At 40.8% G+C, this 13,349-nt stretch overlaps 1 protein-coding gene across 1 annotated transcript in view; it reads left to right on the top strand.

Moving 5' to 3' along the window:
- The window catches only part of ZRANB1 (zinc finger RANBP2-type containing 1), a 47,605-nt gene extending 34,256 nt beyond the window's left edge, over positions 1 to 13,349 (top strand). Inside the window, exons 8-11 of the mRNA XM_009641073.2 lie at positions 5,008 to 5,128; positions 6,003 to 6,132; positions 11,335 to 11,564; positions 12,544 to 13,349. Coding sequence (XP_009639368.1) covers positions 5,008 to 5,128; positions 6,003 to 6,132; positions 11,335 to 11,564; positions 12,544 to 12,762 — 700 coding nt within the window. The 3' untranslated portion in view covers positions 12,763 to 13,349. The remainder of the gene's footprint in view (positions 1 to 5,007; positions 5,129 to 6,002; positions 6,133 to 11,334; positions 11,565 to 12,543) is intronic.

Below are 13,349 nucleotides of genomic sequence, written 5' to 3'. Positions count from 1 at the left end.
TCAGAGAAATCCATTCTAACCTCACGTGTGCTGTGATGATCCTTTGTGCATGAAAGTCAGTCTGAGACACATCTACTTCAGTGTGCTCTATGAAGCCTGTGGTTACAAATCACAGATTCAAATGACAGATCTGAAAATATTAGCAGCTTTTTAGAGGATACTTGGGGGTGATAGGGCAAAAGCTGCTGCATAAGTTCTCCTGAGCATCAGCTGGTAATGTGTCTCTTTTACAGGAACGTTAAATGACTTTTGTATTTGCTTTCTATTTTTCCAGATATTGAAGACTTACCACCTACAGTCCAAGAAAAGTTATTTGACGAAGTACTTGACAGAGATGTTCAGAAAGGTAAATGAATCGGAATCAGAGAATGGTTTGGGTTGGAAGGGACCTTTAAAGGTCAGCCCTGTCCAGCCCGACCCTGATGGGATGGGGCATCTGCCACCTCTCTGGGCAACCTGTGCCAGTGTTTCACCACCCTCGTCATAAAGTTGTTTTCCTTATATCTATTCTGAACCTACCCTCTTTTAGTTTAAAACCACTACCCCTTGTCCTATTGCAACAGGCCCTGCTCAAAAGTCTGTCCCTCAGTGCTCTGAGAATGGCTAGAATCTCTCCTTGCTTTTTGTTACAGAAGATTTCTGTTACTTAAAAAGAAAAAGTGTATGTGTGTATACGTGTGGCTGCTTTGCCTGAATTTGTTTTAAATACAGATTTGATGCTTTCAAGTTGATCTTCACCCTGGAATTATTTTAATTTAAACATTTACAGTCTATTTATGAGGCAGAGAGAGAATGGAGTCTGTAGAAATTATGTTTGTAATGTATTTTTTGCATTTTAAAGATTTTTTTTTTTTTAAAGCTTTACAAGTCACAAGCTCTTTAAAGAAAACGAACAAATCTTTCCACTTCAGTAATGATCCTCAAACAAATGATGTGATGCTTTGTTTAAGGCTATGGTTTGGGTTTTGTTTGTTTGTGGTTTGGTTTCTTTTTTTTTTTTCTTTCTTCTTTTCTTGACAGTATTTTGCCCAAGGAATGCCTTTGGCCATTGTAGCTCACCTATTTTTGTAGTATGAGGGAAAACTTAGTTTTATTCATGTAAATGGATAAATTGTTGAGTTTATGCCATTACTGTGCTGTTCAGATTCTGCGAGACTTCAGATGAATACAGGTTTTAAAAGAGGTTACTGTCATGTTGCAGAGCTAGAAGAGGAATCTCCCATTATTAACTGGTCACTGGAACTGGGTACGCGCTTGGACAGCAGATTATATGCACTTTGGAATCGGACTGCAGGGGACTGCCTGCTTGATTCAGTACTACAAGCCACTTGGGGCATTTACGACAAGGATTCAGTGCTGCGGAAGGCTCTCCACGACAGTTTACATGACTGCTCACATTGGTAAGTTAGTTTTTATGTCAGCTTTAAAGACAGCTTTCCAGGTAGCATAGCAGTTGATAGTAGTGTAGTGTTAAAAAGAAACACAACTGCTGCTCCCCAATTTACCGTGGATTGTGTGCCTCAAAGGTGTTGAGTCACGGCATGATTCATGTAGTGATCTAGATCCAGCGTATTTCCAATGCGAGCGCTGGAAACTCGGGCGTTCTGAACTCGGTGATGGTATGTGATGTTCAGCGAATAGCATTTAAAACAGAGTAAAATATTTTATGCTGTGTGCTAACCGCAGTTAAGACTGGAATTTACTTGCAATGTAAATCATGCACATGCCATGCCTTGCTGCTGTTGGTGGAAGCTTTGCAGAAGATTGTTGATAGAAGATAGCCTTTTATTCCTGTATAAACTTTTCAGTATTTTCATTCCATCTGCTTAGTTACAGCTTTATTTGGTATTGCTCTTTTTGCTCCTGTTCGGTCTGCTAAAACAACGGCCGTAAAGCAGAGTGGTGATGTTTAGCTAGTGCTCTCATTTGGCCATAGAATTAATTCATCATTCTGTAGAATGACGTCTGTTGTTTGACGCTGGCAACCTTCTTTAGTCCGATACTGAGGTTTGCTTCTGCTAGAGGAAAAATTCCTATAGTTGGACCCCCCAGCGGTGTCCACCAGCTCTCAAGTGTGTAATGGGACTAAGGGAAGAGATTGATAAGACTAATAACGTAAGACACAAGAGATTAGATTTCTTATGCTCTTGTAGTCAAGGACAAGAGAAACACTATCAGCAAGCATGCTAGAGAACCTGTCCCCGTGCTGTATGGGAGGTCAACAACAAAGGTTAATTTTAGGGCTACCTATAAGTAGCTTTTGTGAATCATGTCCTTCTGCCTGCTGGGAAAACTCCCCAAAATAGCATCCAGAGCTCGATTCAATAAAGTGGTGATCCAGTAACAAGTCTCCCCAGAACCTGTTTCCAAATGGATCTGTCACTACTTTGGAATTGTTTGTAATGGAGTGTGCATCTCTACCACGCAGGAATGTCCCTGGCGTCACAAGGAGTTCCCCTGAGGCCAGAAAAGAAATTTATGATAGATCAGGTTTTGTTCTTTATTGTACCAAAAACCATGCTGCAAACAATTGAGTTTTAAACCAATTTTTCAAAATGTTAGTGTTAACTGTTGTTGACTTTTTGTGGTATCTAACACCACACTCATTATTTAGTGTATTAAATCTGGTTAAGCCTTTTAGTTCATGTTCTAGACAGAATTTGCATTTTACTCTGAATTTACTTAATCTTTATCCTTATTGCAAGCACAATTTTTAACTGATACATGTGTTCCTTTATAGTTGTTTGACTACAGCTCCCTACCTTCAGCCTGGATAATCTTACTTGCTAGCTTGTCATTGGAAAAACTAGTGGAAGCCTTTTGGTTAAGTTCTGTTGTAAATTGATCATCCTGTACATCCTATAGTTGCTGTATAGATTTTGTGTTGGCCAAGATACATTTAATTTTGTGGGGTAGGACGTCATCACTAGGTTTAATGAGAGTTGCTGAAGGAACAGGCTCTTAAATGTGATAGCTACTCTCAACAACAGTATGCTTAAACTTTTATCTAGTGGAGTTGTTCTTCAAAGCCTTCACAAAGACACTTAAAACTGGGTATTTTTATAGTCAGACGCAGAACACTCATGTAACTCATTTGGCCTCATTTTGTTATGTTTGTTTAGATGCTGAACAAAGAAGAATCTATTTGCTAGAGACGGTCTAGTGTCTGGTACTCGGAAAAAGCTTAATAGTGAAGTTCCCAGAGGCTCTGGCCTGTGGAGTATTTTCCACTTGCTTTTTAAATGACTACACTCCTTTACTAATTTGTCCCTTTTTGTATTCCACTGTTAGCTTTTGATGGAGAATGGACATGTGCCCTAAGATTTTTTTTTTTGTTTCTTTTTACGGATGCATTCAGTTCTCCTGTGTTAACTGAAAAGTTTGTTTTAAAGGAGATCAAAATCTTGAGCCTTGACTTCTGTCTACAAGGCTACCTCCTGTGAACATCTACAGATAACTGTGTCTATGGCTGACTAACTCAGAGAAAAAACTTATTTAGGAAAACACTTCCACAGTAGAGCTTTTGTGGGGTAGTTGTTTTCTTTTGGTTGGGTTCCTTGCATGTGTGGGGTTGGTTTGTTTGGATTTGTTTGTGGGGGTTTTTTTTGGGGGGGGGGGGGTGTTTTTGTTTTGTTTTGTTTGGTTTTTTTTTTTTTTTTTGTTAAGCAGAATCTGATTAAACTTCTTGCAGGAGACCTAGCAATTAATTCATTTAGCATAAGGTGTTTGGTAAGACACTTCTGGGGGAAACCAGGCAAAATATCGGCTGCAAAGATGGAAGCGGTTGATGTATTTGGATAGAAACGGGGATGTAGATAGATCCAGAAGATTCCCTGTAAGACGTATCACCATGAGTAAGCACATAGACCCATCAAAATGTTTGACTAGTAGATCTTTTAAGCCATGCAAAGGTTTTAGCTGTACTTGGGAAAGCCAGCCTGGTTGGTGACAGCCCTTATAGACACCAGGATTTTAGGATGATTACATCTTTACTGAAAGCATAGGAAAGGTTTCTTACACACACACACGGTCTGTTAATTCTCTTGGATTTTAATTAAATGAGTTCATGTCAATGACTTTTTTAATAAGCTGAACTTCAGAATGGTTTCTTTGTATTCACAGTAGAGGCCATTGTTCAAAAGTTGGCTTAGCACTCTCCAATAAACCCGTGTTCCTAATATGAAGTTGTGGCCTTTCTGTAGTGCGGTGATTGGACTGAGTTTAAAATTTTAAAAAGCCAGCATCTGATTTTTTAACGTGTAGGTGATTTTTCTTTGTAATTGATTAAGAAAGATAAAACATTAGAACTAAACTAGCGTACAAAAATGCTATTTTTAATTTAAACAGAAAAATAGGAATCTTGTGGCTTTAAAACTTTCAGTGTAAATCAGATTAATTCCACTTTCTATATTTGATTCTTATCCACGCTTCTTTATAGCTATTCCATATAATGTGAAATTACCGTACTCTGCTCCAAAAAGTGATATAAAACAGATTCTGCCTCTTAACCACGGTCTACTTGAAGTTGACATGCAAGTACTTGGGAGTTAATTGGCTTGTGATACGGTCAATAATAGAGAATACCTGTATTGTTTGTATGAGAAGAATGAGCAGCCCCTCTTTTGTGAAATGGGATCTCTTGGTTTTGTTCCCTGTATGTTAACACTTTAAAAAAAAAAAAAAAAAAAGCCTAAATAAGACTTGAAAAAACCCTATTACAACAAGTATCAAACTAGCCAGAAGCCTGTTAGGAGCTGGCAGGTATTACAGCATGTTTGCTGTAGGCGTTGCAATCCCAAGTGATTTCTTAAATGAGATTAGCAAATGGAGTCTCCTGAAGATTTAAAAAAAATAAAAGTACAGATTTATTGATGTATGCTCTCATTCTTCCCCCTTCTGTACAGAGCTGGGATGAAGAATTACAAGGGCTGAATATTGCTGTCAGGTGTATGGTGTTGAGTAAATATTTTTGTCTTTACCGCTCTTTCTCTCTCCCTGATATTTTAGGTTCTATACACGCTGGAAAGAATGGGAATCGTGGTATTCCCAAAGCTTTGGTTTACATTTCTCATTGCGAGAGGAACAGTGGCAGGAAGATTGGGCATTCATACTCTCTCTTGCGAGCCAGGTAAGAAAGTTTCTTTATGAGATAGCTGTGAGAAAGGGTATTTTAATCTTTCTGAAAAGAATTTTCAAAACCTCGGAGTGTTCTTCAGGAACAAGAATTTTCATGTAGAAAGGAAAACATTCCTCTTCAGCCAGCAGTCTTAAAGTATTACCACGTAGACTCTTCCTGCCAAGATGGAAAAGTTAATTTAAAATTCTAATTTTTGAGCTTACTCTTGAGCAGTACAGTACAGAAAAGTCTTTTTCTTTTGGTGTCAGGGCGAAGTCTGTAGAATTAACTAATAGGCAATCATTTATTTAATGTCCTCCCCCTAGCTGCTGCCACACTTAACCTCCTAGAATATATCTATGAACGTGTAACCTTACACTACTAAAACTTCAGCAAGCTGATATTTTATAACTCCCCTCCAAAATGAGATTTATATTCCTATAAGCTTCCAACTATAGGAGTCTTTTCAACTCCTCTTAAATTATAAACATGATTTTGGTGCTGTTTTCTTGTGATTTGTTTTGGATGTGCTCTTTTCTTGTCATCAAAAGGTATTTACCTTAACCTTTCCATAGATGAGTGAATTATTTTTGGACTAAACATTATGTAGAGTTTCACTTCTAACTGGAGAATGAAGTAAGTTAGACTGAGTCTGGGCAATAGGACAAATAATTACTACTGACAGATGAAGTTCTTGTGCAAGGTGAAATGCTTTTGCTTATTTCCAGCTGATACGTAATAGTCTTCCAGTCTTTCATTTTTTGTGTCAAAGCTAGATCACTCTTAAAAGGATTTTCTGTCTCAATTTGGAGACTGTATTTCAAATTTCAAAGTAGAGAATGGTAAGTTCTGTTTCAAGTGTTGTCTTTCTTTGTGTTTGGTTCAGCCTGGAGCGAGTTTGGAGCAGACACACATTTTTGTACTTGCACATATTCTTAGAAGACCAATTATAGTTTATGGAGTAAAATATTATAAGAGTTTCCGAGGAGAAACATTAGGATATACCCGCTTTCAAGGTAAGCCTTTTGTTCTTCAAATTTAGTTTTAAAAAAGGTTCAGCTATAAATCACAGCCATAAAGTTGAAGGGAGAGCGGCATTAAGCTGCGAGCTGGAAGAGGATGGAATTATGTTGTAGGTAAATTTTCGTTAACTCTTAAAAAGAGCAAAACAATCCCCTTGGAATTTGCAGTTTTTCATTGTATAGTGGACTTGCTGCCTGTAGCCGCAGTAAAAAAGTGTTTTGACCTCCGCTCAACATGCCTTTAGTCTGTAATTTTATATAAAATACTCTGGTTGTGAGAACTTACCAGAAGTTGTGTGGTTTGTACTGCTGTAAGACATGGAAGATTTAATAAATGGAATTTGAAATTCCGTTTGCTCGTGGTACTAATGGCTGTAAGTGTTCATTTTGGAAACTAAACTGGATTTAGCATTTCCTGAAGGAGGCTCATGAAGTGGGGGGCGAGGCAGGGAGAAGGTGTTTGCCTTGGCAGGATTTGTCACCAGAGAGACAGCGGTGTCTGCTGGGTGCCCTGTTGGGATGGGGCCATGCCTGGTCACTCGCAGGAGGCGATTTGTGGAGCAGCCCTGTGGAGCACTGAAAAGGAGTCGCCCGTAAAGCAAGAGGCAAGGGTGTATAAAGAAGGGTAGAGAAATTAAAGTAGGGTGGAGAGTGAGAAATAAAAATTTTAAGTTTTTTTTTTTTTTTTTTTTTAGTTGATTGAAGTAAAAGAGGTGGCAACTTGAATACATGCTGTAGAGGCTGAGAAGGAAGGAATTCTGTTCATAACTGCTTTACCAACAGTTATTATGTGAGGTATAAGATTAGCTAACTTGGTTACAATTACAAAATATTGGTTGACTGATAAGGTAAATCTCACTTTCTGTAGAAGCGAATTCCATGATGTAGTTAAAAGGAAGTTTTTAAAAACTTATCAGTTTCGGTAATTCACACTTTACAGCAGGCGTGGTGTAAATACCGACCCGTTTCTCAAGCAGAACTACGATTTTGCATCGCTTGATCAGGTTCTTTCTGACTGTTTCTCCTCCTGGTCTTCTGGGCAAACAGCCTAGCTATCCTGAAGAGACCTAGGGAGATGTTTAGCTGACTCAGTCCGGTTCTGTGTAGATGTATGTTTGCAGATTTCCAAAGGTGTGTATTCTGTTTTGCAGGCCAAGTGTGTGTGTGTTTGGGCGACTTCCCTCTGTATTAGATGCAAACACTTTAATATCTGCCTCTCTACAGGAATGAAAACGTAGGAGGGGATTGGGAGCATCTGTAGGTGCTCAGCAGTACACAAAACCGACGTGGGAGGCACTGAGCAGGCGCTGCGGCTGTTACAGGGTGTTAGGGTGTTTCTTCTGCCTGTGGTTCATCTTCTGGCCTCGAGTATGTCTGCTTGACTACCACCCTACTGTTGTCTTCACCAATACATCACTATTTATTTATAGCTTAGGAGAGGACTTCCCGAAACAGCTCTTAATGCGATTTTTTAAAAAAGTACTTGAACTTTGGAAGGTGGCAAACCTTGTATAGAAAAACTCCAGGCGGTGGAGTTAATGCCAAATGTGTTAACCTATTATAACTCTTTAGAGTCTTCAGAAAATCTGAGAAGCTGCGTGGCTTGTAAGCTTGGGGCAGTGACAAAACTACTTTACGTGAGGGAATTAAACGCTTTTTTGAAGAGTATAAAAATTTGGTACTCTCTGTAGTTTCACGTTCTCTTTTATTTGAGATGATGAAAGGATAGACTGGGAAAGAACAGTTATTCATGTGATACAGATCTGACACTTCAGGTTTGTGTTGCTTTTAACAGAAAGGCTGAGAGGTTTGCAAAATGTTTTTATTTTATAGGCTGGGCATTGAGGCAGACAAGTGTTATGTGGCCTAAATATACTGAAATTGTTTTCTTGCTCTGTGGACCAGAAGGCAGCCGGCTGCCTGGGACAACCTTTTGCTAGACACGCGCTTCCAGGAATTTAGTCAGACAAGTATTTATGACTTGTGATTTGCTTGCCACGAGGCGCATCCGTCCATACATAGAAACACGCAACATTGCGAACAGACGAACTTGGTAGTCGTGTGTCAGATTACCTGGAGTTGCTTCCATCCTTGTCCAACCACATTTTTGTGGTTAATGTGTGCTAATTAAATGCTAGCAGCACAGCTGAAACCGAACAGCCATCAGACTCGTAGTTCTGTGGGCTGCCAGGTCTCCTGTAAATGGGACAAGACTTGCTGTTCTGGGCTTGTGAGAGAGCTTGGCGTAGCACGTGCCCCTTCGGTGAAACTTTGAGGAGTGCTCGGGCTTCTCTGACTTGCTGTATAGCACCCTGCCTATGTTTAAGATCACTTTCACCAAAAAAAAAAAGAAAGAGGAAAGATAGGTTGTGGGTTGTAATAGAGATGGGGAAATGAATTTTTTTTTTTAAAGCTTACTTCCATAGCACCTTGAATGATACTGTAAACCCCTTATCCACCCCCAAAAATCTTCTCCTGGCTCAGAACTTTTTTCTCTAGGGATTCTTTGTTCCAACTTGGCATCCTTTCTGTAACTGCTGTGAATCCCGTAAGTGACCGCCTCCTTGTTTCCTAGATTGCAATTGGCTGTTAATGCTTCTTCAAATATTAAGGCTTTGACAGTGAAAGATCCATTGACTCAGCCATGCTCCTGGTCTAGCTGCCTGTATTTAGAGGCATGAATTAAACAGGAAAAAAGGTGACTGACCAAAATTATCATCGGATCAGGTTGGAGAGACTAAATCCTATGTGGATGGCCTCCAGGATAGGTGTTAGCCCATACTCTTTATGTCCTGTGGCTTGTGTGCCTGTGGTCAGTACTGTCACACTACTGTCTCAGTTCGTATCGGATTGACTTTTATAAATCTTTAGAGCACTAGATATTCTCTGTGGTAATGCCTAAAATTCCCTTCTTGCGCAGCTCATCTCTTAACATTGAGGAGGAATGGAAAGTGTAACACAGCCTTCTGACTTGGGGAAATCATTAGTGTGGCATTTTTACTGAGGTAAAACAACAGTGAAAAGGTTTTCCAAAAAGTTGCTGCATTTCTGCGTAGAGATGACGCTGAGGTGCACGGATTAGTTCCACTCCTGAACAGGTCGCGTAGTTGTGCCTGACGCAGGAGTTCTGGGTCGCTAGATGAGATGCGAGATGTCCACAGAGGTGAGAGCCTTTGCTTATCAGTGATTTTTGCAGCCCCAACAACACTGAGTGATGCTTGGGCTAAAATCTACGGAATTAAGCGTATTAATTGGCAAAAAATTAAATTATTCTTTCCCAAATCGAATCTGTTTTGCCTGTGATGGTAACTGGTGAGTGATCTCCCTGCCCTTATCTCGACCCAAAAGCTTTTCATTGTGTTTTCTCCCCTGTCTTGCTGAGGAGGGGGAGCACGAGGGCGGCTGGGTGGGTACCCAGCAGCTGGCCAAGGTCAGCCCGCCGCACTGGCGTGTGTCCTGAGGAGCGGGCATGGTTTGTGAGTGGAAGGAGGGGACCTTTTGATACATCTCTGTGATCATGACTTGTGGAAGAAAAGGGGTAAGCTGTCATCCTCAGGGCGCTGATGCCTTCAGTTCTGAACGGCCTCGGTGCCCTAACCAACACCTGTATAGACAGCACCATCGTCTTTAAATGAAGCATACAGAATTAATGAATTACACCCTAGCACTCGATGCTTGATTGTTTTGCTGATGCTTCAAACTAAAGCTTGGAAAAAAGTTTATGAAGTTATTTCTCCACCTATGCATGAAGAATGAATGCCCAGGAATCGAGGGACTGTCTGTTAGCCTGTTGTTTTCAGTGCAGCTTTGAACTTCGACCGGATGTTTGGCTCTTCCCCTAAATGTAGAGGCTTGAAATTTTTTGGTTAACACTTAACCCTTGTTCTACGTCTTTTGTGCTTAGCATTGAATTACAGTGAGATTTCATTGTAGCGGGGGTGGGAGGAAGAGAGTGCTAAGGTACTAAATGGATTTAGATCTAGATGTTGTAAAAACTTGTGTGAATCTGAATCTAAAAGACATTGAAAGGCTTTTAGGTGTTTCTTGATTGCTGATTCAAGAATGTGGGGGGGAAAAAGGGACAAATATTTACCGGTAGCCTCCACTAGTTTTTGTTGCAGCAAGGAAAGGGGAGTTCTGAACTTAAGCAAAACCTCCAAGCCCACCCCCTGGCTCAGATTTCCATTTTAGCGTTGCCCTTGCATCTCCGTGGATGTCGGAGGAGAAGCAAAGCGCCTTGTTTTGCTGCAGCGTCTCTGCCGAACTTGCTGGCAGCAGCTGTACTATGAAAGGTTGCTATGCTACATGTGCACTTAAGTTTATGCGTGGCTATTTTTAAATTGTCACAAGGTAAGGCACGCTTTTGCTTAAGTTGTCTTGCAGCAGTACACACCAAGAAGTATTTATGTTCCTAGAAGAGAAGACTTCTAGCTTTATTTTGAGATTTCATGTACCTCAAGCGAATTATTGTCTTGATGGCTAAAAATGGTGGGGAGAAAATGCAGTTTCTTGTCAGAACCTGTGACACCAGTGATTTATTGTATCTGAGCGAAATAGTGTCAGCTTCTGGGTGGGTTGTTTGAGCCTAGATATAGCGTATAATTAGTGTGGGTTAATTTAATCTATTAATACAATGTTTGAGAAGTCCTGTTGTCTCTGGGATAGGCTACATACTTGGGTACTAAATCACATTTAGAGCAGCAAGTCCTTACAATAATAATCTTTGTAAGCAGATGGTGGAATAGTTGTTCTGGTAAAAATAGACATCTGACTGTAGCTTTTATTTCTGTGATGCAGAATCTGATCTTTTTTCTTTATAATTATTTTAAATCATTTTTAAGAAGAGTTACCACACGTAAAAGACTGCTTTTCTAACCTTGTTTTTGTTCATCGCTATGCTCCAGATCATAGATTTTAGGGGAATGTTAATGTAGTATTGGTTGTAATTGTAATGGCTTTTATGCCTGAACTTGTACAGTTGCAGAGATGCTTGACCAAGCTCACGTTAACCTAATAATAATTAGCTGCACCGAAAAGTGTGACCTATCTTAGCGTAGACCAACCCAAGTACACATTGCAACGCTTGCAACGTGCCGCTCGTACGGCGCTTAGCCAAAAGCAAAAGGTCTGTATCAAAAATCTTCCTTGTTGGATGCTGTCGTTCTGAGCCTGACCCTTTGTTTTAATTTGTCATAGGTGTGTATTTGCCTTTGTTATGGGAACAGAGTTTTTGTTGGAAAAGTCCTATTGCTCTGGGCTACACAAGGGGCCATTTCTCCGCTCTGGTTGCCATGGAGAACGATGGTTATGGCAATCGAGGTGCTGGTGCTAACTTGAACACTGACGATGATGTTACTGTTACTTTTCTACCACTGGTGGACAGCGAGAGGAAATTATTGCACATTCACTTCCTTTCTGCTCAAGAGGTAAGAAGGGGTTGTGTCGCTGGTGGCCTTCTCACAGCCGCTCCTAAGCCGCGGCCTCGGCGACCTCCGTAGCCCCGTATGTTTTTGCAGGTCAGAGCATTATAGGGAGTATGCGGTTCTGTTCAATTAATGCTGCTCCTTTCCCCATCGTTTGAGGTGATTCTGAAAGAGATCTTCCCACAATTCGATGCTTATTTATAGCTCTGCAAATTGAACGCAACTTCGGTGTGCCTGTGAATACAGGTGTTCCTTGAAAAGGACCCAGAAATAAGGATTCTGATGCTAATCTGAGACTGAAATACCCCTTTTATGTTGCATCCTTAAAAAAAAAAAACAAACATATTGGCCAGTAGTTACAGCATGCTCTACCTGTTTTTCTAATGAGACTCAACTCCTTTCTTCAATAACTGTGGTAAAGATGGGGAACCACTTCAGTAAAGAGTGTACATGGGGGAAGGGAGAGTTGGAAGACCTGAAGTAATTGCAGAAAGTGGATAAAGGAGAAAAAGTATGCGCTTCAAGTCTAGAGAGGGACACTTTTTCAGCACGCCACAGCATTTGTTGTGTCTCACAAGAGGAAAGGTTTCATGTCAAGAGCTGCTAGACTCCTAAAAACTGCTTTAGATAATAGCCAGAAGGTTTTTTCAGGAGTCACCCTCCTTGTGTATTGTGCCTACAGTAAATAATTAGTTGCTCACAAACAATTGACATATAGGAAGGCTACATTGGAAATGCCCATCTGAAAAATTCAGAAGGGAAGCCTAGCTGAAGAATATTTCCAGAGCCTTCAAATTTTGGCTGAAAACACAGCGTGCATCAGCTTGGCTGCGGTGAAGTAATGTGCAGAGGCTGCCAGCTTGGGAAGGGAAGGAAGCATTGCGCCCCTAGCCCAGGCCTTGCGGAGTATCGCGGGTGGCTGGCTGCAAGTTGCTGGTCTTGTCTCAAGGCTCATTCTCAACCCGTTTTCTCTCCCCCAAAGATAGGTAATGAGGAGCAGCAAGAAAAGCTGCTTCGGGAATGGCTGGACTGCTGTGTGACAGAAGGAGGGGTTCTGGTGGCGATGCAGAAAAGCTCTCGTAGGCGCAATCATCCGCTGGTCACCCAGATGGTAGAGAAGTGGCTCGACCGCTACAGACAGATCCGCCCTTGTACATCCCTTTCCGATGGCGAGGAAGACGAGGATGATGATGATGAATGATGATGATGATGATGATGAAGAAATGGAAGGGGAAATTACCAGCGTGGAGCATCTGACCCGGAGTTAGCGTTGTGCTCTGGCAGTTCGTTGTGGAATGACCCAATTCTAGGGGAAACATGCTGTCAAAGGATTTTTCTAACCAGCATGGAGAGAGTCGAGAAGCTCATCTGCTGCGTGAAGAGAGCAAAATGGGCTGGACTACAGTTTGTATAAAAACAGAGAAAAAGAAACAAACAGCTAATTTTATTATCAAGACAGAAAAAAACCCCTGTTTTTTCTGATTGTAAATCTGTCTATAAATGTACCGCATGTGGTTGTGTAAGAGGTTGTGTAATAGGAAAAGTATACCAGCATCTTAATTATTGCAAAGAAATTTTTCAAATAAGGGCACTTACGAAAGCACACGTTAGGTGGATCTCTCTTCCCTCTGAGGTTCTTTTACAGTAGAACTTGGTATTCTCCATCGCCTTTTAGATACTCTGACACGTTCCCGTGAAAGGCCCTTTCATGTGAAGTCTCACTAGTGCCCAGGTCAGATCGTGAGGGGTTTTTTTTGTTTGCACAAAACATCCGCAGCAAGTCATAAG

The sequence above is a fragment of the Egretta garzetta genome, unplaced genomic scaffold (genome assembly GCF_000687185.1).
Source record: "Egretta garzetta isolate BGI_Z169 unplaced genomic scaffold, ASM68718v1 scaffold386, whole genome shotgun sequence".
NCBI classification, from domain to species: domain Eukaryota; kingdom Metazoa; phylum Chordata; class Aves; order Pelecaniformes; family Ardeidae; genus Egretta; species Egretta garzetta.
The sequence above is the reverse complement of the archived record's forward strand: the minus strand, read 5'-3'. Positions and strand labels throughout refer to the sequence as shown.